The sequence below is a fragment of the Pyxicephalus adspersus genome, chromosome 11 (genome assembly GCF_032062135.1).
Source record: "Pyxicephalus adspersus chromosome 11, UCB_Pads_2.0, whole genome shotgun sequence".
NCBI classification, from domain to species: domain Eukaryota; kingdom Metazoa; phylum Chordata; class Amphibia; order Anura; family Pyxicephalidae; genus Pyxicephalus; species Pyxicephalus adspersus.
The window spans coordinates 61,315,741-61,343,557 of NC_092868.1; the positions used below are offsets into that span (position 1 = coordinate 61,315,741).

General features: G+C 41.4%; 1 protein-coding gene across 4 annotated transcripts in view; it reads left to right on the top strand.

Moving 5' to 3' along the window:
• LOC140341089 (opioid-binding protein/cell adhesion molecule homolog) overlaps window positions 1-27,817 on the top strand; it is a 224,381-nt gene that overhangs the window by 194,336 nt on the left and 2,228 nt on the right. For 3 of the 4 annotated variants that reach the window (XM_072426627.1, XM_072426629.1, XM_072426628.1), the window contains exons 3-7: window positions 11,653-11,885; window positions 18,276-18,401; window positions 20,780-20,914; window positions 21,414-21,534; window positions 26,794-26,945. In XM_072426627.1, the coding sequence (XP_072282728.1) occupies window positions 11,653-11,885; window positions 18,276-18,401; window positions 20,780-20,914; window positions 21,414-21,534; window positions 26,794-26,945 (767 nt within the window). Of the gene's footprint in view, window positions 1-1,661; window positions 1,815-11,652; window positions 11,886-18,275; window positions 18,402-20,779; window positions 20,915-21,413; window positions 21,535-26,793; window positions 26,946-27,817 lie in introns of those variants that run through there. The other variant, XM_072426630.1, reaches the window with a different exon arrangement.

Sequence of the window (27,817 nt, forward strand, 5' to 3'; positions counted from 1 at the left end):
TGCTAAAATAACCAGAATCGCCTTGTAAGGCCCAGAGAGCTTCACTCTTTCCCCATAATTTTGGAGTAACATCTTATAGCTGCATATAACATTTATGCCTCACTAGGAGTTGATATCACGACAGTTAAATCATTAGCATAAGTGACCACAGTCAGAGGAAGGCTGTGGCAGATTGGCACCCCCTGTAACCACACTCCTGTTAGGATCTCAGAATGAGATCTATTGTGAAAGCAAAAAATTCACTAAAGCAGACATAAAGGGTGACCTTACCTCACCCCTACTTCAACCCCAAAAATGCAGCCTTGCCATCAACCGATAAGAGAAAGGCTTTCAGCCTACCTGTATAACATTTTTAGCTAATCAATAAATAGCCCTGGAATGCCAAAAATGCCTATAATCATAGTGGCATTTTCAAAAGTTTTAGCCAGGTCAAGAGTGACAACATGTTTCTGATATTCAAGGCTTGTCTCAGCAATCTCAGAAATTACAGCTCCAAAGATGTTAAGTACTTTACCTATACCAAGCGGAAAACACACCACCAGTTTTAGGGAATAATAAACAAATCTAGAAAATAGAATGTACTCCAAATCTTTCCTATCCCAGGGCTTGATTTGCAACTATACCACCTAGGCCGTTGCCTAGGGTTTAATGATCATGAGGTGATCGCTTCTCCACAATACTTATGCCATCTCTGCTGGCAAAATTAGACTGCGTGCAGTTCTTGAGTCCGCTAATTCTATATTGGCCGAGGTAAGGCATGTTTGACAATATGTAAATCAGTACATTGCCAGTAACATGGCTTGTTCAAACTACATACTATATGTTAATGTGCTCTTCCTGTATGCCCACAGAAACTTTACTGCATCTCACATCACAAGTAGCCTTAGCCCATACAGAACAAAGTTCTTCCCTTCATTTCTCCAGGTAACTTTTCTGTTGCCTCACACTCAGTTTTTTTGTTTTCTGGTGATATGATGATTAGACCTCCAATCTGAATAGCCACAGGTACATTTTCTTTTACACTAAGTACATTTTTAAATTGGTAATATTCCTGTTCATATTCCCAAGTACGTGATGTAATCCTTCACTATTTTAAAAAAGTGTGGTGAAAATCCAAGCTCTCTGCTTAAGAGGGGTTAAAGGAAGAATTTCACTTTTAGAGAAATTGAAGAATTGTTTTGTTGAGTTATGGTAAAGCGAAGGCATCCCAGCACTTCAAACCTCACTTCCCTCTGCAGCTGCTAAACCATGCTGTCATTGGTCCTGAATTAGTATTTTTGATGACAACCAGCCCATATAGCTTGAATCCTTGGTATAGAAACAGTTGAAGAACTACCTGTTCTTCATCTGATAGGGATGGGGAGCCAGTGAGGTAGACAGATAGTGTGGATCCTGAATGGTAGGCTGAGGATTTTTCTAAAAGGTCTTATTTGTTTTCTTCCTCCTTCAATCTCCATATTGCTGGCTACTTCTTTCTTTTTTCCCTCTTCTGTATCCTTTTTCCCCTTTTTCTCTTAATTTTACTCTTTATCTTTTGTCTTACCCCCAACACTCTCTCAACCTCATCTCCTCTGTCCCTTTATCTATCTCTCACTCCTTACCCTTTAAGAGGAATTAAACTTAAAAGTGCCCCAAAACAAAAAAAATTTACTTACCTTTAATCCCGTAGCACAGTCGATTGGTCGAGAAGTCTCTTCCATCGCGTCCTGCATCGTCCCTACATCTGTCTTCATGCCGGTGCTCCGGGCGTCGCCATCTTCGCTTCTTCTTCATGGTTCTTCTTTCTACGTCACCCAACCCATGCGTGAGATCAGGTGACGCATGCGCGAGATTCCTTGGCATAGAAATGCTTCACTTTTCTTAGTGAACAGCCTGTATTCCTTTAGTAAATCTGAGTCAATGGATTCAATTGTGGTGACATCTTCTTTGGTTAGAGATATAGACCGCATATATGAGGCAGATGATTAGGGAGAAATCTGTGTTCTGGGACTGAATGAGCTGAATAGATTTAATGCGATTCAGATAAGCTGTTTCCCAGCAGCTGGTTTCATTTTTTGAACCCTCTGTTTTACCGCAACATTTCTTCAATCCATCTATTTGTTCTTCTATTCCCATCCAGAGCATAGGAAGACTACCTGAGGCCATTCAGTCCTTCCTGTGATATGTTTAATATGTGTATGTGAAAAATAAGGGTTTCTCCTGACAAATGTGCTAGTTATTACTGCTGACTAATATGTAAATTGAGTCATAGAATATTATTGCATAAATACACATCTTTTTTTTTTTGTCTACTTGGAAATGGTTGCACTCCATTACAGTATTATATCTGTCTTTATTTGGACCAATAGAACTCCCCTTATCAGAATGAATCTGGCTTGTGACTCATGTGTTTCTTCTAGTGAAAGAGGAGATTTATTACAAATTTCTATTCATTCACCTGGGATTTGCTATTAATAACTTGCAGTACATCACCTACCAGGTAAATGGGACAGATTATATAACTGTTCTGTTTCTTGTATGGTATAATTATCAATCTCACATCTCTTGTGATAATCTGCATACATCTCTCCTTATGTAGATGCAATGCCATCAGAGTATTATAATTTTTAATCGTACATCATCTACAGATGAAACGTTAGATACCTGCTGTAGGATTCTCTTACACTAACAAATATTCAATCCTGGTCCTATTCCGCATTGTAACCCATAGCAACAAATCAGTATTTTCCTTTTACCTAGTTTATTCCATCCTAAACATTTGTCCAATAGGCCATTAGTTGAATGTATTTGGTCACATCTAAGTAATGTATTCATTCTTTCAACTGGTGTTATGTATAGGGGATGATGATGGAGGTTGTATATTAGCTGGATACAATGGTCAATAGCATCAATATACTCATGAATACTTCACCCCATCTGTGTAGAATCCAGCCAGAATACACATTCCATACCTGGTGCATTAGAACTCTGCATTAGGGCTCCGAGGTGATACTTTATTGCTGATATTTTAGTGTTCCACTGAGGTGTACCTATGAATGTTGGATGGAAATAGAGAAGACTACAAGGCACTTTATTATTATTGTTATTATTATTAAACAGGATTTATATAGCGCCAACATATTACCCAGTGCTGTACATTAAATAGGGGTTGCAAATGACAGACTAATACAGACAGTGATACAGGAGGAGAGGACCCTGTCCTGAAGAGCTTACAATCTAGTAGGTGGGGGAATTTACACACACTAGGAGGGGGATATGTAGTGGTGGGAAGTAGTGATGGTTTCAAAAGACAGAAGAATATGGGTAGGCAAGTTTGAAAAAAATGGGTTTTGAGTTCTCTTTTAAATAAGTAGTAGCAATCCGAATAGGACGAGGAACACCATTCCAGAGAGTTGGGGCAGCTCTAGAGACGTCTTGTATCCGTGCGTGTGATGAGGTTATGAGTGAGGAAGTCATTAGTCAGTGGAGGAGCGGAGAGAGCGGCAGGGGGAGTATTTTTTACCAAGTCAGAAATGTAAGTGGGACAATAACTGTGGAGGGATTTGAAGGCAAAGCACAGGAGCATTAATTTGATTCTAAGGTGAAATGGAAGCCAATGGAGAGAACTACAAAGAGATGCAGCGGAAGAGGAGCGGAGGGAAGGATGGATGAGTCTGGCTGCAGCATTCATATTAGATTGTAGAGGAGAGAGTCGGGTTAGTGGAATACCAGAGAGGAGGAGGTTACAGTAGTCAAGACGGGAGATGATAAGAGCATGTACAAGGAGTTTGGTGGTCTCAGGGGACAGGTAGGGGCCGATTTTGCAAATGTTGCGTAGGTGAAAGTGACCAGACCGGGAAATGTTCTGAATATGGGGGGTGAATGAGAGGGCAGAGTCAAAGGTGACACCAAGACAACGTGCCTGAGTGGAGGGCCAAATACCAGTATTATAACAGTTAGATATATGTGGGGGAGATGTGGAATTTGGGGGAGGATAATGTTGAGTTCTGTTTCAGGAGTTTCAGGAATCGGTCAGACATCCATGATGAGATGGCTGACAGGCAGCATGAGACCTTATCCAGGACTGAGGGAGAGTGAGCGAGGAGGAGTTACCATTGAAAGAAAGTTGAAAGAAGCGGTCAGACAGATGAAGCAAACCAAGAGAGAGCAGTGTCACTGATACCAATCGAGACCATGATTTGTATTAGAATGGGGCGATCAACAGTGTCAAAAGCAGAGGAAAGATCGAGGAGAAAGAACAGGGAAAAGTTTCCTTGAGACTTAGCTCTGATGAGGTCATTGACCACTTTAGTAAGGGATGTTTCAGTGGAGTGGGCAGCTCTCAAACCAGACTGGAGGGGGTCAAGGAGAGAGTTGGTGCTCAGGTAATGGGTGAGTCTTTTGTAGACAAGGCGCTCAATAAGTTTGGAGACCTATGGGGGAAGGGAGATAGGACAGTAGATAGAGGGTAGGGAGGGGTCCAGTGAGGGTTTCTTTAGGATACGGAGAATTATGGCATGTTTAAAAGCTGAGGGGTATTTACCAGTAGAAAGGGAGAGGTTGAATAGTTGGGTTAGGGCAGGGGCCAGGGTGGAGGAATGGGCACGGAGTAGATCAGAGGGAAAAGGTTCAAGTGGACATGTAGCAGATGGAGATGAGAGAAGAGATAAGACTTCGTCCACAGTAATAGGGCTGAGGGAGGCCAATGATGATTTACAGTTGGGAGTGTAGGAGTGTTGGAGGTTGGAGTGGCTCGGTGGGCAGAAACATTAACTGATTTTGTCTATTTTATCTCTAAAGTAGGTGGCAATGTCTTGGGCAGAGAAGGATGTTGTGGGGGGGAGGAGGTGTGGGGTTTAGGAGGCAATCAATTGTAGAGAGGAGGTTGCGTGGGTTGGAGGCTTGAGAGGAAATGACTGCGGAGAAATAATTTTGCTTGGTGACAGTGAGCTCTGTGTTAAAGCTTTGTAGCTTGGCTTTGTAGTCCATTTTCTCCACTTGCGCTCGGCTGCACGAACAGTCTTTTGTAGCTGTTGGGTGTGATTGTTGTGCCAGGGTCGGCAGGGCGGGGGCAACATTATCCAAAGCCAGGGAAAGAGAGTGGTTTAACATGGTGGCAGCTTCATCTTCAGAGTTCGATAGGTTGAAGGTGATAAGGTTATGATCAGAGAGGGGAAATGGTGAGTTGTCAAGGAGGGCGAGGTTGCAGAGTTTAGAATATAACAGGTCTAAAGTGTGTCCGGCTATGTGTGTGGGGCCATTGATGTGCTGTGTGAGTCCAAATGAGGAGGTAATGGAGAGCAGTTTGGCTGAGGAGGGAAGGTTGGGCTCATCCATTGCAATATTAAAATCACCAAGGATGAGGGTGGGCAGGTCATGGGAAAGAATGTGTGGGAGCCAGGATGCAAAGTTATCCACAAATTGTGATACTGGTCCAGGGGGGAAGTAGACAACAGCAACAATGAGTGGTAAGGGCCTAAAGAGTCGGGCAGAGTGGACTTCAAATGAAGCGAAAATGGGAGAGGGTGGGGTAGAAAGAACTCTGTATGTACAGTTAGGTGAGAGAAGGAGACCCACACCACCCCCTACTTTGTTGCCAGGTCTGGGGGTATGTGTAAAGTGCAGGCCTGCATAGGAGAGAGCAGCAGCAGAGGCAGAGTCAGAGGAGGAAAGCCAAGTTTCAGTGAGAGCCAGAAAATTCAGAGATTTAGAAAGGAGAAAGTTGTGTATGGAGGATAATTCGTGTGCCAACAGATCTGGAATTCCATAGACTGCCAGAGGGAGGGGGTAAGGACTTATGGGTAGGGTGAATGGGGATGAGGTTAGGAGAAGGGAATGTCTTACTGAGAGTGAATGGAAAGTAGAGGCTGTGTGGGGGACCAGGGTTGGGTGAGATGTCATCAGAGAGTATCAGTAAAGTGAAAAGGTACAGGAGCACAGACAGAGAAATAAGGAGAGGGGAGGAGCAGAGAGACAATGAGTTATCAGACAGGGGAGTGCAGGGAGTAGTGCCAACAAAGAGACTGCAGGGTGAATAATACATTTTTACAGATAATTGGGAACCATATGCGTACAATAAACAATGTGGCAAACTGAAGTCCAAGAGAAGCAGTCCAGTAATATGGGTTCAAGTGAGGCTTGTAAACTTGCTGAGTTCCAGAAGTGGGGGATGATGATTCAGTCAAAGAGATGGTTTGATGAAATACCAGTTCAGAATGGTAGCAGCAGAGGATGTGTTGGAGTCCAGATGGATAAATCAGTCCAAAGGCAGGAGATGGGAGCGGCAGAGTAAAATAGCATTTCCAAATTTGTTCCAGTTCCTGTGTCTATTCCCTGGATTAATTCCCATTGTACCTATAATTTGGGCACTTGAGATTTGGGCACGTGACCTTGGTTGTTGTTTAAATAGAGGTGCTTTGGGCCCTGATTATGGATGGACTGATCAGAGTATAAGGAATTTGGGATATAAGTTGAACCTGGGGAGGGGAGGAGTTGGTAGGGCAATAAATATCAATGTGCACTCAGCTGGAACTAAGGGATAGTGAACAGATAAATCTATGAGGAGATTAAAGGTAGTGCAATAAATTAATCTACGATGGGAGACGTACCATATACAATCAGATGAGGGTTGCAGGGGAAAACAGTTGCATACACAGGGCTGAGATTTGGCAGAATGGGAGACAACATGGGAGGCAACATTAATGTGGATGTAGTCTCATAACATCATCACCACTATGATGATGTTTTTGGACATATGGTGACTATTTCACCTTTTTCTTTGTTATTTCTGGGTAGATAAGATGCCTTTTAAAGTCTGAAGGTGTCTTAGAGTTAATAATGAAAACACGATAATTTATGATAACAGAAAATCACAAATCTTAGCAAAAACAATAGCACACTTGTGCTAAATAAAGTTCTTCAGCTGCTAACAGAAAGCAGTTGCATATCTTGGTGATAACTGTTTTAGAGAAAGATGATTGTGGTAATTATAGACTGGTAGTTGTTGACCCCCCCCATTCCTTTACAAACATTCCATACACATCTATTGTTTTGTTTCCCTGCACACTAAACTTATCTCTGCAGAAACCGCTCAAAGTTGTGTTTTCAAAAATGAGTCTGAGGTTTTCCCCACTGAACCAGATATATGCTGGAGATGTGGGGGGGGGGACAGGGGCACAATGCTGCATATCTTTTGAACATGCCCACGGCTTGCAGGATTCTGCCAGGGGATCAGGAAAATTTGCCAAGATCTGTCAGTGAGACCAATCCCTAATGACCCAGGTTTTTTTCTTCTCCACCTTATTGATTGGCCTCAGAAATCGTACGACAAATTGGTGGTTAAACTTTTGTTAAACGTTGCCAAAGCTTGTATTGCCTCTCTCTATGTGGAAAAAACATGTGACATGTGGATACGTAGGGTGAATGACATAAGGTAATGGAGGATCTGACTGCAGATCTATATAAAAGAAACAAAACAATTCTGGATACATGGGCACCTTGCATAATGTTCCAAGATCTGACTGAATACAAAAATATGCTGGGAGAACAGAGTGTAGCAACTGCTACAAGGGTATAGTCAGGAGGGCCTTTATTTGGCTGTAGGAAATTGGTTACGTGAGGAAAGAGGGGCTGGTTTTTAGACAATAGCTATGAAGGGTCTGGAGAAGATGGAGGGTTTCTGTGATATTGGTATGGTGCTATTTTACATATGGCTCAGGACGCTTGGGTTCTTTTCAGTTTGTTATGATTGTTTTGTTTATATTTGGAGTTTAATGTAACGGAACAAAAATATTCAACTGTAATACTGCAACAATTGAATGTTCAGTATGTTTTTGTTATGGAAAATTAAATAAAGTCAAGGAAAAACAAAATGTTTTAAAAAAATGAGGTCTGAGGTCTGAAATTGCTCCAGGAAAAATCTGTGTAGTCATGCAATCCCGCGTTATACAAAGGTGGCAATATATTGGCCTTCACAGTGAGCCGCACATGTCCTGTCAATAGGCTCCCTAAGTACCTAGACCACACGTAATCCTGGAAAATCTCAGCCACTAACTTTCTACCACTCTTCAATATTCTTTCTTAAGCTGCTTTTAAGCTCATACAGTGTTACCTGCCATAGTGAAAAAATCAGCATGGACCAGCCAATAATATATGGGGTGATGACATAGTACATAGTAGAGCTTTTTTGCTTCTCTGCATGCAAATTGAATGCACTAATTTCTCTAAAGAAACTGTTACAAAAATATTCAGTTAGGATTATAAAGGACACACTGGAATAACAACATTCAAGCTTGAAGGACGCCTCAAGGATGCTGGTAGTGATGTAAATTACACCTACACCAGCTCACACCTAGCACATGTCATAATATCAAGCCAAGGTTAGGAGATGTCAGAATATCAATGCATATTTAAAATATGCTTTTCCAGCTTCAGGTGTGTATATGCATGACAAGCTCTTTTTCTGATGCAAACCATCATCTTCATCCCCTCATGGTTTGATATAAAGGTTTGTATACCATTCTATGTAGTCAGAGGGGAAGGGTACAAGGGTTGCAGAGGAGTATAGGCTAATGTTTGTATAAAATAAATTAAAAAAGCATGAGGCAGTTAGTGTTAGTGATGGAAAAGGGTCAGTGAGAGGTTGAGGCAGGGGCTGATGAGAATATTTGGAGAGTATAATGTGGCTAGGGAAGGGAAATTGTTGTAGAGAAGGTGGGGCAGTTGGAGCCAGGGGTAATGGTTATATCAGTGTTTCTCGAATTTTTAACATGGAGGAACATTTGAATATTATCATTTATTGGGGAACCCTTGCTTTAATCACTATATCCACAGCCCACAGTACATTAGTATGGTAGTCAGTAGGTAAAATACCTTATATTACTGACCAATGGAAAAAACGTCACTCTCACAAATAGCCAAAAGGATCATTGGTGTCCATGATAACTGACCTGAGTTGCACAAACTGTTCATTTCTCAATGAGCACCTACCAGTCTCTGGAGGAACTCTGGTTGAGAAACACTGGGTTGGATGAAAGTTTGGTGGTAATATCATGCCATGGTTAGGTGGTGTCGGAATATCATTCAGACAAAATAAAGGGTATGATCTGTTAATTGATGGGAGAATGGGTAAGGGAAAAGAAAGGGGTAGTGTGAGGAGTTGGTGCTATGCCCAACAATTGTGTAAGCAATTCCTTCCATCAATTCCAAGGCACCAAATTAACAGAATGCTGTTCTTCTACATGTCTGCCAATGCCCAGAAAGTTTTCACACGTTATTTAGGTGACCACTATGTCATCCTAAAGGCCTGGTCTACCTGCAGGTTTCCTGCTATGACCTTAGTCATGTTTTCCTCTCAAGGATGTACAAAACAGGTTGATTTCACCTTTTCAGATCAGTGAATAGTAAAACAATTGGTTGCTATATCTTTCATTGTCATTTAAAAACGTATTTTATAATAAATTATTGCGTGTGTCTTAGCAGGTCTGTTAAGTAGCTGTGAGATACAATGGTAAGAATCAATGGCACTGTTATATACTGGGGACCAAATGTAAAACTTGGGCAACATGAGACTGAAGGAGTAAACAAGATATCTGGGAGAGATATAGTATATGCAACATTATAGTGCTATATATGATTCCTGGAGGTGCACACAATATTTTGGGAACACGTCATACTTGGGGAGCACAAATGATACTTGTGGAGTTAATACATGTGGGGCACAGGTTATATTTTAGTGACACAAATAGAGCTTGGTAAATACATGAAACATTTAGTCTCCTATACTATGCACATTTTCTGGTTTCCTGATTTAAGGATTCACTGTTTTCAAGCCATGACCCTCTTTTTGGTGATTAGCTAGAAAGAGTTTATTTTGCTATTACTATTTACTTGTAATTATTTGATTTCCCTGTGTGTGATAATTTGTTTTGGGTCAGAATCCTCTCTCTGCCTGAGTGTTGAACCATTACATAAAATTTGTTTCCTGGGGGAAATTAAAAATTACCTCAACCTAGCTCCCAGAAGAAAACACCATCATATTTTATGTAGCTACCATTTTAGACATTTCAATGTGGCTCATTACCCATAAAATTTAGGTTTCGTAGCTAGAGAATAAATGTTAACCTGTATGGGTTGATATTTCTTCTCTCTTTGTACACATACAATATTAGTGTTGTGCTGTTCTTTGTGCTACACAGAGCTCCACTCAGTGCCTGTTGAACAGCAATCTTCCTCATTTGTGGTCTGTGGGCTCTTTGTTCCCCGGATTGATTGATCTCTATGTATTGATCTCTTGTAAAAAAAAAAAAAAAAAAATGTGTCCACTATTTACAATTATCTGATGAATTGGATAAAAAAGCTTGGTTGGGCTGCAATAAACTATTCACAGTGGGAACTTAACTGTAACCTGAATAATACAAATTTGTAACAACATAATTCTGAAAAATTCAGAGTTCTACTTTCCATGGTCCCATTCTTGCTGTGAGGATCACTTTGTTTTTCCCTTCTGGTGGCTCCAGACATGTTATAATGTCCCTCTGCTCGGGGTTAGGACTCAAATCACTTTTCTATGGTCATGTGGTCTAATATATCCTCCTTGTATATCTACTATGGTCGCATTTTTTTCCAAAAATGGCATGCAAAGATCAAACTGATGACATCATCAATTAGTGCTGATAAATTACATCAACTATATATTGTGTGGCAAGCTTTCAGGTCAGTAGACCAACAAAAAGGTAAACACCAGGCTGTGTGAATAACAGGGGTTCCAGCACTACAAATAGATATATTTCTTCTGCATGTTCTATTCCATCTAACTCATGAATAAATGTACACTATCAAAATGAATCCCAATAATTAATTTTCTTCATGAAGAAAAAGAAAACGTTTCAAAAATACCAGGGACTTTAGAGACTTACAAATAACTTACTGAGAACAAAGCAGTTTTTTTTTTTACAAAAAAAAAAGCAAAACAACATCTTTAAGACAATAGTGCATATAAAAAAAAACATCAATCAACTAGTAGTCTCAATTTCTCACATATGTCCTAAAAACAGACTCCATACGTTTTGCAGGCCATAATGTCTGCTTCTTTAGGAGCAAAATATGGCATATCAGGCCTATGTCACAATTGATTGAATAAAATACAAATCGTCCCATTCATATTTGACCCATAGGACAATAGAGGCTCACCACTTGACATGGAACAGATGTAAAGAAGTTGGTCCAACTACAGCACCGGTGAAGTGTATCCATTAGTGCCACATTTTAGGTTAAACACAATTTTTTTTTAATTCAGCAATTGTGACGCTTAATTGCACCTTAATCAAAAGTTACCTATATATATCATGTGTCTGCACAGGTCCACTCCACAAACACTAATGAAGGCAATGAGGGGTCCCAGCACTGCCTCCTTTCTGGGCTCAGAAGAGCTTCACATATACATATGGGAGCCTGGGAAGGAAGGAGAGGCTTTAGCCCTACCTAGAAGCTTCACGAAAAGCCTGTTGAATCTGATTGTAATAGATACAATTAGTTTCATGGAAAAATAAAAGGGCCTTTGTGACTTTAGTACAGTAGAGTACTTTTTACATAGCATTATTATTTTATTATTTTAATGACCAAATATTGTTTGAATTGTTTTCACTTTGATCCACATTGGTTGTAAATTTGCAGGTGTGCGGTAGACAATCGAGTGACACGGGTGGCCTGGTTAAACCGCAGCACTATCTTATATACCAGCAATGATAAATGGTCAATAGATCCCCGGGTGGTTCTGATAGCCAACACCAAGACCCAGTACAGCATCAAGATACAGAATGTGGACATCTTTGATGAAGGACCATACACTTGCTCTATCCAGACAGACAATCACCCCAAAACCTCCCGTGTACACCTCATCGTGCAAGGTAAGACTGCCTCTTCTCATTCCCTCACAACTTTAAAATCAACCTAGATAATGATAACATTTCTCCCCCAATTCTATCCTTCTCTTGTCCCTTATCTTGTATAAAGAATCAGAACAATTCTCAATGTGATTGGGAAAATTAGTTATAACAAAGTGCTGCTACCACAAAGACGAAGAGCTGCAAAGTTAAATGCTATATAGACAAATACTTTGTGCTCCAGCTAAGTCTTTTTAAAGCCTCGTGGCTAGTTATGTGACCATTTATTCAGGTTAGGCTAGATTACAAGTCATCAGTTAAATTTTCCCATATACAATAGATTCGATTTACCTCCTCAGACAAAAAAACACTGGTTAGAGAATAACAATAATATTATCGAATAATGAGAGTTCTTCAGTAGTAAGACATGATATTTTTGAATATTGGTTTAATAAAAAAATACCACTCCCTTCTTTGTGTTAACACAAATATCACAGATGATCCCAGATTTTCAACTTCATATAAACTACATAAGTATATAATGCTGCTCAAACCTAGTTATTTGTAAACTCCTGTTGTTCATAATCTCTCCACCTCAATAACATTTCTACTACTAAACATTTCACTACCTAAATCCCACCCTTTTAAGCTCTCCACTACCATATCTCTCCTTTCCAATTCTTTCTTTACATAAACTCCCCACTTCTACAACCCCCTTCTCAAACTTTTCCTGTCTGTAAATTCTGCCCTCTTAAACTTCTAATGCTCATAAACTCTCCATTACAATAAACTGCCTCCTTCTTAACCCCCCCCCCCCATGTTTTGTACAATTCTTCCTTTCCAAACTTCTTCTGAATGTAAACTACCCTCCAAAACTTATACTTTCTGCAAATTTCCCACTCACATGAACTCCCCACTTCCTAAATTCTTCCTCTCCGTAAACACCCCCCTTATAGGCTCCTTACTACCCAAACTCTTTTCTTTAAATACCCCTCTAACTGTTTTAGATTTATCAGGACTGTCCTGGTTTGCATTGGATTCCCAGCACAAAACAGATTCAGACAATATTCATGAGGCCATGACAGTCCATCTTCAGCTTCGGATTTGTATATATATCTCCTAGATTGTAAGCCCTTTGGGTCAGGGTCCTCTCCTCCTCCTGTGTCACTGTCTGTATCTGTCTGTCATTTGCAACCCCTATTTCATGTACAGCGCTGTGTAATATGTTGGCGCTATATAAATCCTGTTTTTTAATAATAATATTATTATAATTATTATTAATAATTTTGCCTATCTGTAGCATAATCACAGTAAATGGGATGAATAAACACAGGTAGAGCTATCATTATTATTTAACTTGATGGAAACATCTGACATTTTTTTCTCACTTTCTATAAGTGACACAGTTTTTTTCTTTTTTTTTCTTACAATTTCACTTACAATAAAAGGTAACAGACCATACACAAATCAATAAAGGGAGCAAACCCAAAAATACAAGAAAACATTTAGGAAGCATGATTTACACTATATAAAAAACAAGTAAAGTAACAAAATATTCTAAAATCCTGGAACATATTAACCCTGGATCTTTAAGGTGCATCTAATATCATTTTTATACAGGATTGAGCGCATAAGGAAGTTCAGCAAGCCAGAGCAATGGCACCATGGCACCATGTTCCAACACATTTGAACCCTGTTGACATTGCTTCAAGGTCAGTTGCAGCTACCAAGTTAGCAAAGACCACTTAGTTATCTAGGTCTGACTTCTTACTGAGTTTTTGGCAACAGATTCTAACAATGACACAACCTTTGATGTCATAGACCTAGACACTAATCCTGAGGTTCATCCTGAAGTTTTTTTTTTGTTTAAAACCACATCAAACATTGTATTCCAGACCCAACACTATGAAAGCTCCTTTTATTGGTAAAGACTGAAAAGAGCTATAGCTGGATTTGCTCATATTGCCAATGGATATCACAAATCTGATCAACCTTTAGGATGTCATGGTTGGCACATATTTAGGAATCCACCTGGTAAAGAGGAGCTCCAGAAAGAAGAACTACATATCATCTGTAGTGTTCAAGAAGAGGTCTTCGCTGAGGAAATTCAATGTCTTCAAAGTAAGAGACTTATTCCCAAGGCCAGCCCTCTTGCTAGTTTAAACCCGAAAAGAGACAGCCAAGGAATGTTAAGAGTAAGCAGATGCCTAAATAGAGCATTCTTTTTCAGTGATGAGTTAAATCCTTTAATAATACCAGGTAATCATCACACCGCTACCCTGCTGTTTCAACACTTTCATGAGAAGGTTAGCCATCAAGGCAGGTATTTCACAGGAACACTTTGCACTGCTGGTTATATAGGTTATCTGGGCAAAGAGACGGATAGCTTCTGTTTTACACTGTTGTGTCAAATGCCAGAAGTTCAGAGGTAGGCAACAGCAATAGCACATGGCTGATCTACCGAAAGCCATGGCACCACCCTTCACAAATGTTGGTCTTGACGTCTTTGGACCATGGAGTGTTGACACTCACCAGACTTGTGGATGTCAGGCACACAACAAATGGTGGGCAGTAATCCTCTCACATGTCTATCTGTGAGAGCAGTAGATATAGAGGTAATTGAGTCTTTGTATCATCAAGCTTCATAATTGCCCCGAGAAGATTTCTCGCAATTAGAGGACCAGTAAGGACTCTTGAGGTCAGACTGTGATACCAATTTAATTGGACCTTGCAAGGAATTGTAGATAGACAGAAAGCCAGTCGAGGATTATCTGAAGAAAAAACGGTTGTGAGTGGAAGTTCAACCCACCACATTCATCCCATATGTGTGACCCGTGTGAGAGAATGATTGGGATTGCTAGACGCATTTTGGACTCTATGCTTTTGAACACCAACTCTGCTAAGCTCACTCACAAAGTCTTAACCACCTTCCTCGCTGAAGTGTCTGTTACAATTAACTGCAGGCCTCTGGTTCCCATCTCTTCTGACCCAGAGTCTCCTGCCATTCTAACCCCAGCTGCCTTATTGACACAAAAAGTGGGAGAAATTCCTACTCCACTTGGAGCTCTCAAAAACAATCTTTACAAATTCCGATAGAAACATGTATAGCATCTTGCTAGTCGTTTCTGGAAAAAGGGGAGAAAGGAATATCTGAGTTTGTTGCAACAAGGACTAATTTACGTGAGGGAGATTTCGTCTTGTTGAGGGCTCAACAAGTCCATCATCTTGATTGACCTAATGGACTTATTTTAAAGGCAATTCCCAGCCAAGATGGAAATGTACATAATGTGGAAGTGAGAACAGTAAGAGGTGGAGTAGTCAAGACCTTTTTCTGAACCTATTAAAGAAGTTATTATTATTAATAATATTATTATTATTATTATTATTATTAAACAGGATTTATATAGCGCCATTATTATTATTAAACAGGATTTATATAGCGCTGTACATTAAATAGGGATTGCAAATTACAGACTAATACAGACAGCAATACAGCAGGAGAGGACCCTGCCCCGAAGAGCTTACAATCTAGTAGGTGGGGGAATTTCACACACAATAGGGTGGGAGATATGTAGTGGTGGGAAGTAGTGATGGTTTCAAATGACAGAAGAAGCCGGGTAGGCAAGTTTGAAAAAATGGGTTTTGAGCGTCAATTGTAGAGAAGAGGTTACGTGGGTTGGAGGCTTGAGAGGAAATGACTGCGGAGAAATAATTTTGTTTGGTGACAGTGAGCTCTATGTTAAAGCTTTGAAGCTTGGCTTTGTAGCCCATGAAGTCAGCGCTGAGGCCAGATTTCCTCCACTTGCGCTCGGCTGCACGAACAGACTTTTGTAGCTGTTTGGTGTGGTTGTTGAGCCAGGGTTGGGGGTTGGCAGGGCGGGGGTAGCGGAAGGTGGCAGGAGCAACATTATCCAAAGCCAGGGAAAGAGAGTGGTTTAACATGGTGTCAGCTTCGTCTGGGGAGGTGATTTTGGAGAGGGAGGGGGTTAGGGGCGCAGGGCAGTTTGAGAAAAGGTTGTGGTCAAGGTTACGGATATCTCTCTGCCATTGATCAGGTCTGGGATGTGGCAAGGGATGGCAAGGGTTTGATAGGTTGAAAGTGATAAGGTTATGATCAGAGAGGGGGAATGGTGAGTTGTCAAGGAGGGTGAGGTTGCAGAGTTTAGATAATACCGGGTCTAAAGTGTGTCCGGCTATGTGTGTGGGGCCATTGCTGTGCTGTGTGAGTCCAAATGAGGAGGTAATGGAGAGCAGTTTGGCTGAGGAGGGAAGGTTGGGCTCATCCATTCCAACATTAAAATCACCAAGGATAAGGGTGGGCAGGTCATGGGAAAGAATGTGTGGGAGCCAGGATGCAAAGTTTTCCACAAATTGTGATACTGGTCCAGGGGGGCGATAGACAACAGCAACAATGAGGGGTAAGGGGCTAAAGAGTCGGACAGAGTGGACTTCAAATGAAGCGAAAATGAGAGAGGGTGGGGTAGAAAGAACTCTGTATGTACAGTTAGGTGAGAGAAGGAGACCCACACCACCCCCTACTTTGTTGCCAGGTCTGGGGGTATGTGTAAAGTGCAGGCCTCCATAGGAGAGAGCAGCAGCAGAGTCAGAGGAGGAAAGCCAAGTTTTAGTGAGAGCCAGAAAGTTCAGAGACTTAGAAAGGAGAAGGTTGTGTATGGAGGATAATTTGTTGCCAACAGATCTGGCATTCCATAGACTGCCAGAGAGAGGGGGTAAGGGCTTATGGGTAGGGTGAATGGGGATGAGGTTAGGAGAAGGGAATGTCTTACTGAGAGTGAACGGAAAGTAGAGGCTGTGTGAGGGACCAGGCTTGGGTGAGATGTCACCAGACAGTATCAGTAGTAGTAGTAGAAGTAAAAGGTACAGGAGCACAGACAGAGAAATAAGATGAGTGAAGGAGCAGGGAGACAATGAGTTATCAGACTGGGGAGTGCAGGGAGTAGTGCCAACAAAGAGAGAGCAGGATGAATAATACATTTTACAGATAATTGGGAACCATATGCGTACAATAAACAATGTGGCAAACTGAAGTCCAAGAGAAGCAGTCCAATAATATGGGTTCAAGTGAGGCTTGTAAACTTGTTCCAGGAGTGCAGGATGATGATTCAATCAAAGAGATGGTTTGATGAAATACCAGTTTAGAATGGTAGCAGCAGCAGCAGAGAATGTGTTGGAGTCCAGATGGATAAATCAGTCCAAAGGTGGTAGATAGAAGTTGCAGAGTATAATTATATGCCCAAGCCTGTTCCAATTCCTGTGTCAATTCCCTGGATTAATTCCCATTGCACTTATAATTTGGGCACTTGAGATTTGGGCACGTGACCAGGGTCCTAACATGACCCTGCCTGTTGTTTAAATAGAAGTGCTTTGGGTTCTGATTATGGATGGACGTTGTACTGCTTTTAACTAGGGAGGACTTACCCAATTCTTATACCATTGCAAAAGAAACCTAACTTGTTCAGGAACTGTTCCAGCCATCAACTGTTAAATGTTGACTACTTTAATAGACTTGATTTGAACTTGATATATTTTGCTTGATGTTCTATGTATTTCATTCTTTGGTTCAAGGTCCAGAACAATTTCATTAACATTTTTATCTTGAACTTATTCATGCAAGTTATGTATTTGCAATGTACTGTTGAAACCAAGAGACTTCTGCTAAGACCCGGTCTAGGAGGTATCTTAATGCGTAAAGCAGTATTGTGAAGCAGCACAAAACACTTTTTTAAATGCCTAAAAGCTTGTACAAAAGCTCCATGGGTATGTATAAGTGTTTAAACGGTTATCAGTGTAGACTTGGCCTTACTCTTTTTTTACAAAGTCACAAATTTAGTATGAAAAAGATCAGCGTACAAACGTCCTACAATTTAAAAATTTGAAGTGATAAAAAGTGAAATCATATTTCTATGAGAGTCAGCACATCTATATTCACAATTCTTTGACAGGAATCCAGGAGAAGCATGTGTGCTGTGCCTAGCATCAAGTCACTTACCAGTTATGTTTCTACCATTTGAAAGTAAACTTGACTTCTCATTGGTTACTATTTGCAACATATTAAATTATTAAATTTTACGATCTTGTTATGTGTTGGGATAGAGACAATGTAGTAATGTAAAAGAAATATATTTTGTCACAGTTACACTAATTGCCAGAACTGCAGTCATATACAGTACATATCTCTAAATTCCAATTATAAAACTTGAAGCATGATCTTACATTTTTACATTTATGCCCCCTTTCTTCCTCTATTATCCATCATTCTCCCCCTTTCTATTCCCATCTTTCGCTCTCTCTCTTTACCCTTATCCCTTCTCTTTATACCCCCTCCTCTCTTCCTTTCCCCTTTCTTTTACTTCCCTCTGTCTTCCTTCATTTCTTTCTGCCCCTTTTCAACAGTTCCCCCAAGAATTTGGAATATCTCTTCAGATGTTACGGTGAATGAAGGCAGCACAGTGATTCTGAGATGTTTGGCCAGTGGCAGACCTGAACCTGCTGTGACGTGGAAGCACTATTATGAGAAATGTAAGTGATCTCTGTGACACATTTAGTTACCTTCTATAATGTCCAAATCTGACAGGTATTGGTGCTAAAGAATTAGATCAGGATGATACACTTTTTATTACAGACCTCTTACAATTACACCTTTCAAGCAAGATTTCTATATGAACACACTGGCTGATTATTATTACAAAAAGTTTTAATGTTTCCCAGTGAGTGTGATGAACATGTATGAGAATTTTTTATCTCAAACTGGGTAAAACGAACAACTTATATATCACATCAATTCAATATACAGAAATATACTCCTGCTCTGTGTATCTCTGAACTGATAAAAGTGGAAGACTCATCTAAACAAATATGGTGGTTATTATTCATACCCACCATGTACCATACCTTATGATGTAAGTGTGGACTGCACTCCTGGTGGCTCAGCTAAAGGTATGGGCTTATTTTTGTTCTGTTCTGTATTGGTGTAAAGATTCTTCCCCAGGTGTTTGGTTTAGAGCATATGATTTCATCTTGGTAATTATAACAAGTCATTTTACAGAAAGGTCAGCTGTTGAGGGATACAAGGAATGGTGGGATTGTCATTACTGGGAATACATATCAACACACTAGCTATTCTTATTCTCTTTCATTATTATTATTACACTGTGGTACCATGTTATTCTGTTGAAACATCCACAGGAGCATCTGCACAGTCTAACTTTTTCTTCCCCAAAGTTTAATTCCAGAGGAAATGTGTGCCCAGACCAGCAGTGACATAAAGGACATAAACACCTTGGCTGCTTAATTGGCTCTTTTATTTAAATGCGAGGAGTGCTTAAAAATCTCATTTTACCTAGCCTAAGAAGGACGTGAAAATTTGCATATTAAGTGTAAGAACTAATTAAAATGCTACACATTTCTATTTCTACATCCCTATGCTGGTAAGTTCCCCTGAGCTGCTGCCATTACACAGTCTGTCCCCATTCTGTCACTTGCTGAAGTCACAAAGAGAGGAGGGGAGGCAAGAAGACATGGGGTAAAAGTTTCAGGGGACAAAAGAACCTGGAACTCTGGTACTATAATAAGCAGAGGGAGAGCAAGGAAAATATTTAATGGAGAATGTATTAATGAACACAGTGACAGTCACACAGGCTGCTTCTAGGCTCAGAACAGAAATGAAAGGGAGGATGTAATGCTCCCTAAAGAATGTGTCTGTCTCTCTCTCTCTCTCTCTCTCTCTCTCTCTCTAATAAATTAAAATAGTAGAGTAGATGTTATAGTGCATTGTTTCCAACTAACTTTTTGTTTAAATTACTGACATGAAAAGTCAGCGATATGTGTTAAGTATTACCAGTGCACTGGGATTAGTAATACCCATATAAGTGAAATGCACAGAGAATGACATAACTATTACAGCAGAAAACTACCCCTGTCTTTTTTGGTGCTTTAAAAAATGAATGTTATAAGGTGGCAAATTACCAGCTATACGTGTTCTGGCAGACACATAGATATTCCGATCACTTTGGGTGAAATTTTGGGGTCCTAGCTCACAGCTTTTATTAGTAGGATGAGATCAGAACTGTTTGTGATTTCTGTCCTGTTTGTAGCTAATTTTGTGATTTGTATTGTACTGAAGAGAAATGAGTGAATGTGAATTGAATGTGGTTGGGTGTTGTCTGCAAAATACATTTTCACCACATTTGCTAAACAAATTCTCTCTTGCAAAAGAGTCTGGTTTTTAGCACAGTGATTTGCATGGCTTCCTGGATTGGTGTAAATTACCTAATGAAATTATATGCCATTTTCTAATTTTGGAATAGGGAATCTTTCAATACTCTAAGTTTTTTTCCTTTTTTACTGCTGATATCGCATGACTTTCTGTGCTGGAAAAGAAAAAGGAAACAGTTGTCACTGGAGTATGCATTCTGATCAAATGACTACCTCTTATTGTTTTCCATCACTGTCTCAGTGACAATTATTTTCATGACAAAAAGAAAATAATATTTCTTGTGAAAATTAATATTTCACAGAGATCAATAATAAAACATCATGGGATAGAACCCCTCCACCCAATACTTTAGCTTTGAATATACTCTAGCACTTTTGTGCTTCATAATTATTTATTTTTTTGTATACAGTGATTAAAAAATGCTTTTACTTAAAAAATCTGATCACAACCAATGCTGCGGCTAAATGGGAGGTAACACAATGAAAACTGCAGCAGTGCAATATATTTGGATCAGAACAAGATAGCTTATGTGATATTATTCGGTCCCTGTCCGTTTTCTTGTGGAGATCTGGTGTTTGTGTCTGGAAGGAGCTTGGTGTTCACAGGGAAGCCATATATACACGTGAAGGGTTCTCCATGTGCCATTTTTATGACGGATTCCTTTGTTCTCTGTATCTTACAGCTCATGGATTCGTAGGTGATGATGAGTATCTGGAGATAGCTGGAATCACCAGGGAGCAGTCGGGACTATATGAATGCAGTGCTGCCAATGAGGTGTCCATGCCAGATGTCCGCAGAGTCAGAGTCACAGTCAACTGTGAGTGGCCCCTAATTCTTCTTCTTTTATGATAACCAGATATGAACAATGCTGACATTGTATATTGAGGCCTAATATACTATCTATTAAGCATGAATTAATCCTCAGGGGCACTAAACACCAGCAGGTACAATCTGTATGTATAACATAATAGCACAGACCCTTTGCAAAGTACACTATATACTACATTATATCCTATACATCAGCAGGTAATATCTACAGGGTCTATTAAAACAGTAAATATGACATTCACCAAATAGCAGAGAAACTTCCAGGCCCATGTATTTTCAGTGGCAGGGATTGATTCTGTACAAGAGAATGTTTGGTGAATGTGTTTTATAAATAGAGCCCAATTTTTTATCTATGTTTGTGAAGTATTTGCCCAGTGAATCCTTTATTGCAATTTAATTTAGTGTTTAATTTCATTTAAACATACAGTGAATATTATCCAAAGAATGTTGGATAAAGTTTGGGTGAATCTTGTCTGTCCATTTCACAGACCCTCCATACATTTCTGATGCTAGAAACACGGGAGCTACTGTTGGACAGAAAGGCATTCTGCGCTGCTCTGCCCTGGCTGTCCCACTGGCTGAATTCCAGTGGTACAAAGATGATACACGGTAAGTTTGGGATAAAAAGGCACAGAGTGAGTGAAAAATCATAATAATATTTATTCTTTATAGGGGATTGTGTACTGTGACTACATTGAAGGAACATCAGAAGAAGGGGATTACAATGGGCTTTGACACTTTACAGATGAATTGAGATGCTTCCATGATTGTAAGTGGAGACTAGTCTCTGGAGAATTAGGCTTACCAGACCAAGAGTTGACGGTCTTGGGTGCTTTAACTGGACGGGAGGGACAACAGGATCAGGAGCTGCAATCTATGCTGCTAAAGTACTTCATAGCTCATGGTGGAAAGGCCTTTTTGTCTTGGGAGCTAAAACCTTGTAACAGCACTACCCTATGCAGATGGGTTCTAGAGTGATGCATTATTGCTGTTGTTCAGCCTTGATAATGTCCCAATTAAGAAAATTACATTGGACACACCACAGTAATGTATTGTATTTAAGTGACCGGTCATGCTGAATTCTGACCGGAGCATGTCTATTACAGAGGTGGGAACTTTGCCAATAAACAATTGTAGGCATATTTACTTATTTGCATTGTGCCACCAATAAAGAGAAGATAGGAAGGCAGTGTGTCTGTGGGCTCAGCCCAATTCTATCTTCTGCTAATATAACAAGATACAAGATTGATCAAAACATTTGCTGTATTTGGCTCTGACTTAACAGTTCTTGATGAAAGAATGACCACACAATGCTCACTCCGCTGCAGTGTGATGGAACAGGAGAACGTTTATTTCTCGCCCAAAAACGGTGTGCATATCTAAGGACATTTATGTGCCTTTTTTTTCTGTGATATTAAATGAAGAACAGATGTTTCCATGACTGTGACAAGCTAGAGACCCCGCATCCAGTGCCCTCCCTACCCCCCAAAAAAAAAACATATACCACACAGCACCTTGGTTAAATGGCCTTACAGGCCCTTTATTAAACACACAAATTTTAATCAACAATAAAATAATCATAAATAACAATAAATAACATATCAACAAATAATTAACATAAATAACAATACACATACAATAATTAATTAATAAAAAATCCTTTAAATCAACCTTGACTAACCAAAACACTTCCCCAGGTTACTGGTTCACGAAGGCCCCCACTACATCCCCCCAATACTATTGGGTCTGCACTGCCGTGATATGTTTGCTCCCTGCCGCAACCACCAGCTCGGGAACGATACCCTTTTCCAACCAGAACAATTAAACATTCCCATAACCACATCAATTCCAGAGACTCCCATACCATGGATGGGTCTCTCACACCAAATGTTCACCTTAATTCTGGCCTTATTCAACCTAGCCACTACATCTGACCACACCGCAACAATCCCCGAAAACATAGTGCACAACAACAACATATCCCACTTAATATCTTACACCAACTCCCGCACCGGCCTTTTCCCCAAATCATTCCCCCCAACATGTAGCACAATACCATTCGGGCTCTTATCCCATCTCAGGTACCGCTGTATTTCAGCAAGCACCCTGCTCCATTGCATGCCGGGCACTCCGATCCACCAAATTACAGCTTCTGACCGCGGCATGCCCAACTGCCTACCATCAGGCCTTAATGCAGCTCATCTGGCCCCTCAGCACGCATACGAATGGCCAATGATCCACACTAAGCACTGGGCAACACCTAAAATGAAGCAACAAAAAACACTTAAACACACAACCACAACTACCCACCGTACCCCCAAAGACCCCCCTCTCTAAACCAAATGTGGAGGCACATACAACCAAAACCTGTGGGATTCCCAGCGCCCAATGCTCTAAATAACCTCATCTCACAAAAAAAGGCCAAAACAAAAGTCACCCTAAATAACAACACCTCATACCTAGATCTACAAATTCCCTCCAACCTGCAGACTGCACAACTAGTAAAGTAAATGACACCGACCGCCTGCCATCTACCACCTTCCTTCCTTTTCTAAAACCCTTCAACGCCTGTCTAACCAGAAACTCCTTACTCAAATCTCTAATTAACATGAATTTGAACAGAAACCCCAAACCCGATAATTTTCTATTCAGCACTGCCACTGACACCCCTCGCTTAAAACACCTGCACAAGAAATAAATCAATATCCTCATCAGCTCATCCTCTGTCCTAGCCCCCCCACACTCCTCACAAAACTGCCACCATTCCTTCCACACCGCTGAGTTCGCTACGTCGCCTGACTAACAGAACACCGTCATCATACCCGCTACAAGGGAATCCTCCAAAGTTTCTGAGGGCACGGGAGACCCCGACTCTCCGCCTCTGGGACCAACCACCAGAACCATTCCTACTGAAACCGAGACAAAGAATCGGTAATTGTGTTAACAGTTCCCGGAATATGTACATCACACACAGCAATGTTCCATCGCAAGCAAACAAAAAAACAATTGACGCAATAACCTAATCACCGGCGGCAAGGAAACTAAATAAGCATTCACCGCCTATACCACCCCCAAATTATCGCAGTACATGCGAATGCTTCTATTAGCCAACCTCTTACCCCATAACTCCAGCGCCACCACATGGGTAAACCGTTCTAAAGCTGCCAAATTCGCCACCAAACCTGCTTCCTTCCACGACTCCGGCCACGCCTCCGCACTCCACTTGCCCCGCCAAAACACAACGTACCCCGACAATCCTGCCCCATTGGTTAACAATTACGAATCCACAGTAGACACTGGACCCTCCATCCAAACCAACCGCCCATTGTACTCTCCCAAAACATTTTTCCAAACCCCCAAATCCTCCCGAAGCCCTTTATTCAGCTGACTAAAGTGCCCCGGGCAATAATCCGGCAGGCAAAATTCAACTTACCCAGGAACGATAGAGTTCCTTCAAGGTTATCTTCCGCTGATCACAGGCCCTGAGCACCTCCTTCTGAAGTGCCTCCAACTTATCCGCCGGCAGCCCACACTCCATCACCATGGTATCGATAGTTATACCCAAGAAAACTAATTCCGGGGACCCCAAATTTCTCCACCAAAAATTCAAAAGTTGCCACCAAAACCCTACACACAGCCTTTCCAGGCAGCCTGATAATTAAAAAGTCATCCAAGTAATGAATGACTGATGCCACCCTGGCCACCTCATGCACCGTCCACTCCAAAAACATACTGAACGTTTTGAATAAGGCACAGGACAAGGAGCACCTCATTGGCAAACAGCGATCCACATAAAAGGCACCCTCCCACGTGCACCCAATGAACCTCTGACTGTCTGGATAAACCAGCAAAAATCTGAAGGCTGCCTCAATATCCGCTTTTGCCAACAGAGCGCCCCTCCTGTACCTCCGAACCCATTTCAAAGCACTGTCAAACAACATGTTAGAAACCAAACACAGCTGCGGGTCAAGTGTATTGTTCACTGAGGCCCCAGCTGGGAGGGACAAATGCTTAATGAGCCGAAATGTATTCGGCTCCCTCTTGGGCACCACCCCTAACAACGAGACCACCAAACCCGCAACTGGCGGGTCCAAAGCCCCACGTCTTTTTCCAACTCCTTCACCACCTCAGGGTGCATTCTGGCGAACTTCAAATTCCTTGCCAAAGATTGCGGCTCCTTTTAAAGCACAAGGAATCTGAAAGCCAGCAGAAAACCTGTCTTCCAAAAGGCAACATCACTTAGATTGACGGGCAATGCCCCTGTTCCCTGCTCCCTGTGTCCACCAACTCCTGCTGCTAACCCTCAACCACCTTGTCTACCCCCTCCCCCAAGCCCACTCTGGTAGCCACCCCACCACCCACACCCACCGAGACCCCTGGTAATGAACTCTCCCCCCTAACCCCCCTAACTCTCACAGCTGTTAAACCCCCAGCAGCACTTCCACAAAACTGGCAGAACCTCCTGCTCCTTACCCCCCCAGACCCCAGCCCATCTATCTACCCCTTCCACCCCCCCCCACCTCCCCCTACCTCTACCCGCTCCTACCCCCAATCCACGTGGGCTAACTAACCCACCAGCCGCCAAAGCCCCCCCCCCCCCAAGCCACCCTCCTGACCCCAGTGCTCATAGACCTTCAGTTTATGAGCACTGGGTTGCTCTGGTTTGCTGTATCCTCCAAGACCCAAACCACGTCCTGCCTGGCAGACACCAACAGGGACCCCATAGCATCTTCCTGCAGACCAGCCTCACTGCCTACAGGGAGAATCCTCCTGCAGCCGGCCGCAGTAGAAAAAAGCCGGCTGGCTCCAGTGCCGGCACTTTTGGGATTCCCTGCATCTTCAGTCTGCGTCACCACTCCCTCTGCTGCAAAATGATCTATCCCTTCTGTTCCCCCCCTTTATCACACCTCTTTCCTCTCCCCTCAAACATGTCACCCCCCGATCTCGTCTAACGACTTCCCATCTGAACCTTCCAGCACTGAACCCTTACACTGCCTGCTCCCTACCCCTCCCAGTCATGGAGGCCTTCCAATAACCCCTCACTATGTTCCCCCGCTCCAGGTCTCTCTGGAGTGTGACTCTAGATGTATGTGAGGTAGGTGGTCCCTGCCACAGCAAACCCTGGTTGTTACTGGTGTGTGATTCACTGCAGTGCTGCTCCGAGACATATCACAAGGTAAGACTTGAGTATAAACTGAGATTTGTTTTCTAATGCCATTTTGAGGCCAGTTTATACTTGAATATATATAGTAAAACAAGTCACTGAAATTTCCTAGGGATGAAAGTCCTTGTTCAGTTGTTTCCTGTTATACAGTGACAAATCTTCTTTTTTTCTCTTTTCTCCTAATTGTCCCCCATTTTTACATCAAGTTTTGGGTCGGGAAGTGACTGTGTTTTAAATCTCATTATGCTGGCATGGTCCACTGTTGTCACCATCACTGCAAAAACTGTTATGTGGCCAACTACTTCTCATAATTGGGCTTGAAATACTTTGTAATATTCATTTATCAGGCAACATGCCAGCTTAAACATGTATTGTGTCCTAGGGTATAAAATTACCCTGCAGAATCTAGATGTTCTCTTGTCTGTTCCCCCACCTGTGGTTTGGACCTGGTGATGCAACACCTACTGACTCTGCACACTACAGGGGCCAAATATTAGGAACATATATTTCCACTGTGGCAGATGGAGAAACTTAGTACATCTTTTATGGCAGTGAATCCTTCCACTCTGCCTGGTAGAGTGTCCACAAGAAAGGAAAAATGACAACTTTTATTGAATTTTCTTACAATAGATTATTTTCCAGAACAAATCCACAAATTTTTATTAGAAGATTTTAATGTGATACATTTTGCTTGTATTCTACAGGTTATCTAATGGCCTGGGTGGAGTCAGAATTGAGAACAAAGATCACATGTCCATTTTGACATTCTTCAATGTATCTGAAAAGGATTACGGGAATTATACTTGTGTAGCATCAAATAAGCTGGGCAATAGCAATGCCAGTGTCATCCTATTCGGTATGATCAGAAGTGTCTGTGTTGTCTGTGAACTACCAATCATTTGATTCGATTGTCTCCTGCGTGTGGGAAATGTTTCTGGGCTAGTTGTATGAGAAACCTGTATTACTGGTGTGACTTGCTAAGAAGAGAAGCAATAGTAGCAACCCGCATTAGCGACACATCACAAATGGCAGCAAAGACTTCTAAAGTTGGGAGCCCTTCTGTCAGCCACATATTAGAGATGAATAGGCTCTATCCCTCAGCCTGTCCCCATAATGAAAGGAGAGATATGTTAGCTTAGATGGTCAATGAGATGCATCTCTAAATGTTAGAACCTAAATTAGCAGACAGATTTTCAGACTTTGATTCTGCATATGCCCTCCCTAAGGAGTCTCTATTCTGCTGCTGCAACCAGAACTCTACTCCCTATGGGCCGTCAGTTACCTAACCTGGCTCTATCCAATTCTGTTTAATGAAGTCTACACTAATTCTACCTAAGCTCCCAGACCAAGGGGGACTACATCTATTCAGTGTACTGGTAGCTGTATGTAAACTCTAATACAGATAGATTCACGTAATAGTAAAATTACAAGGTGAATCACTTCACATGCACACAATTACACAGACCTGTATATGCTCAGCACTGTGCACATAACACTAACAAAGGGGTCAGATATAACTCTGTAACCAGAAATAATAGGAACATAGAAGGCATGGGCATCAATAATCCCCCTTGAAGAATATGGCACATTTGCCTGTTACTTTCTTCCTCTGGTATGGGAAATGCCATAAAGTCCACCTGCAGCACGCACTTCTGTATAGGTGGCCTCCTATTCTGACAGTACTTCCTGGAACCCTCCTTATATATATCACTCATAGTCCTCCAGTCT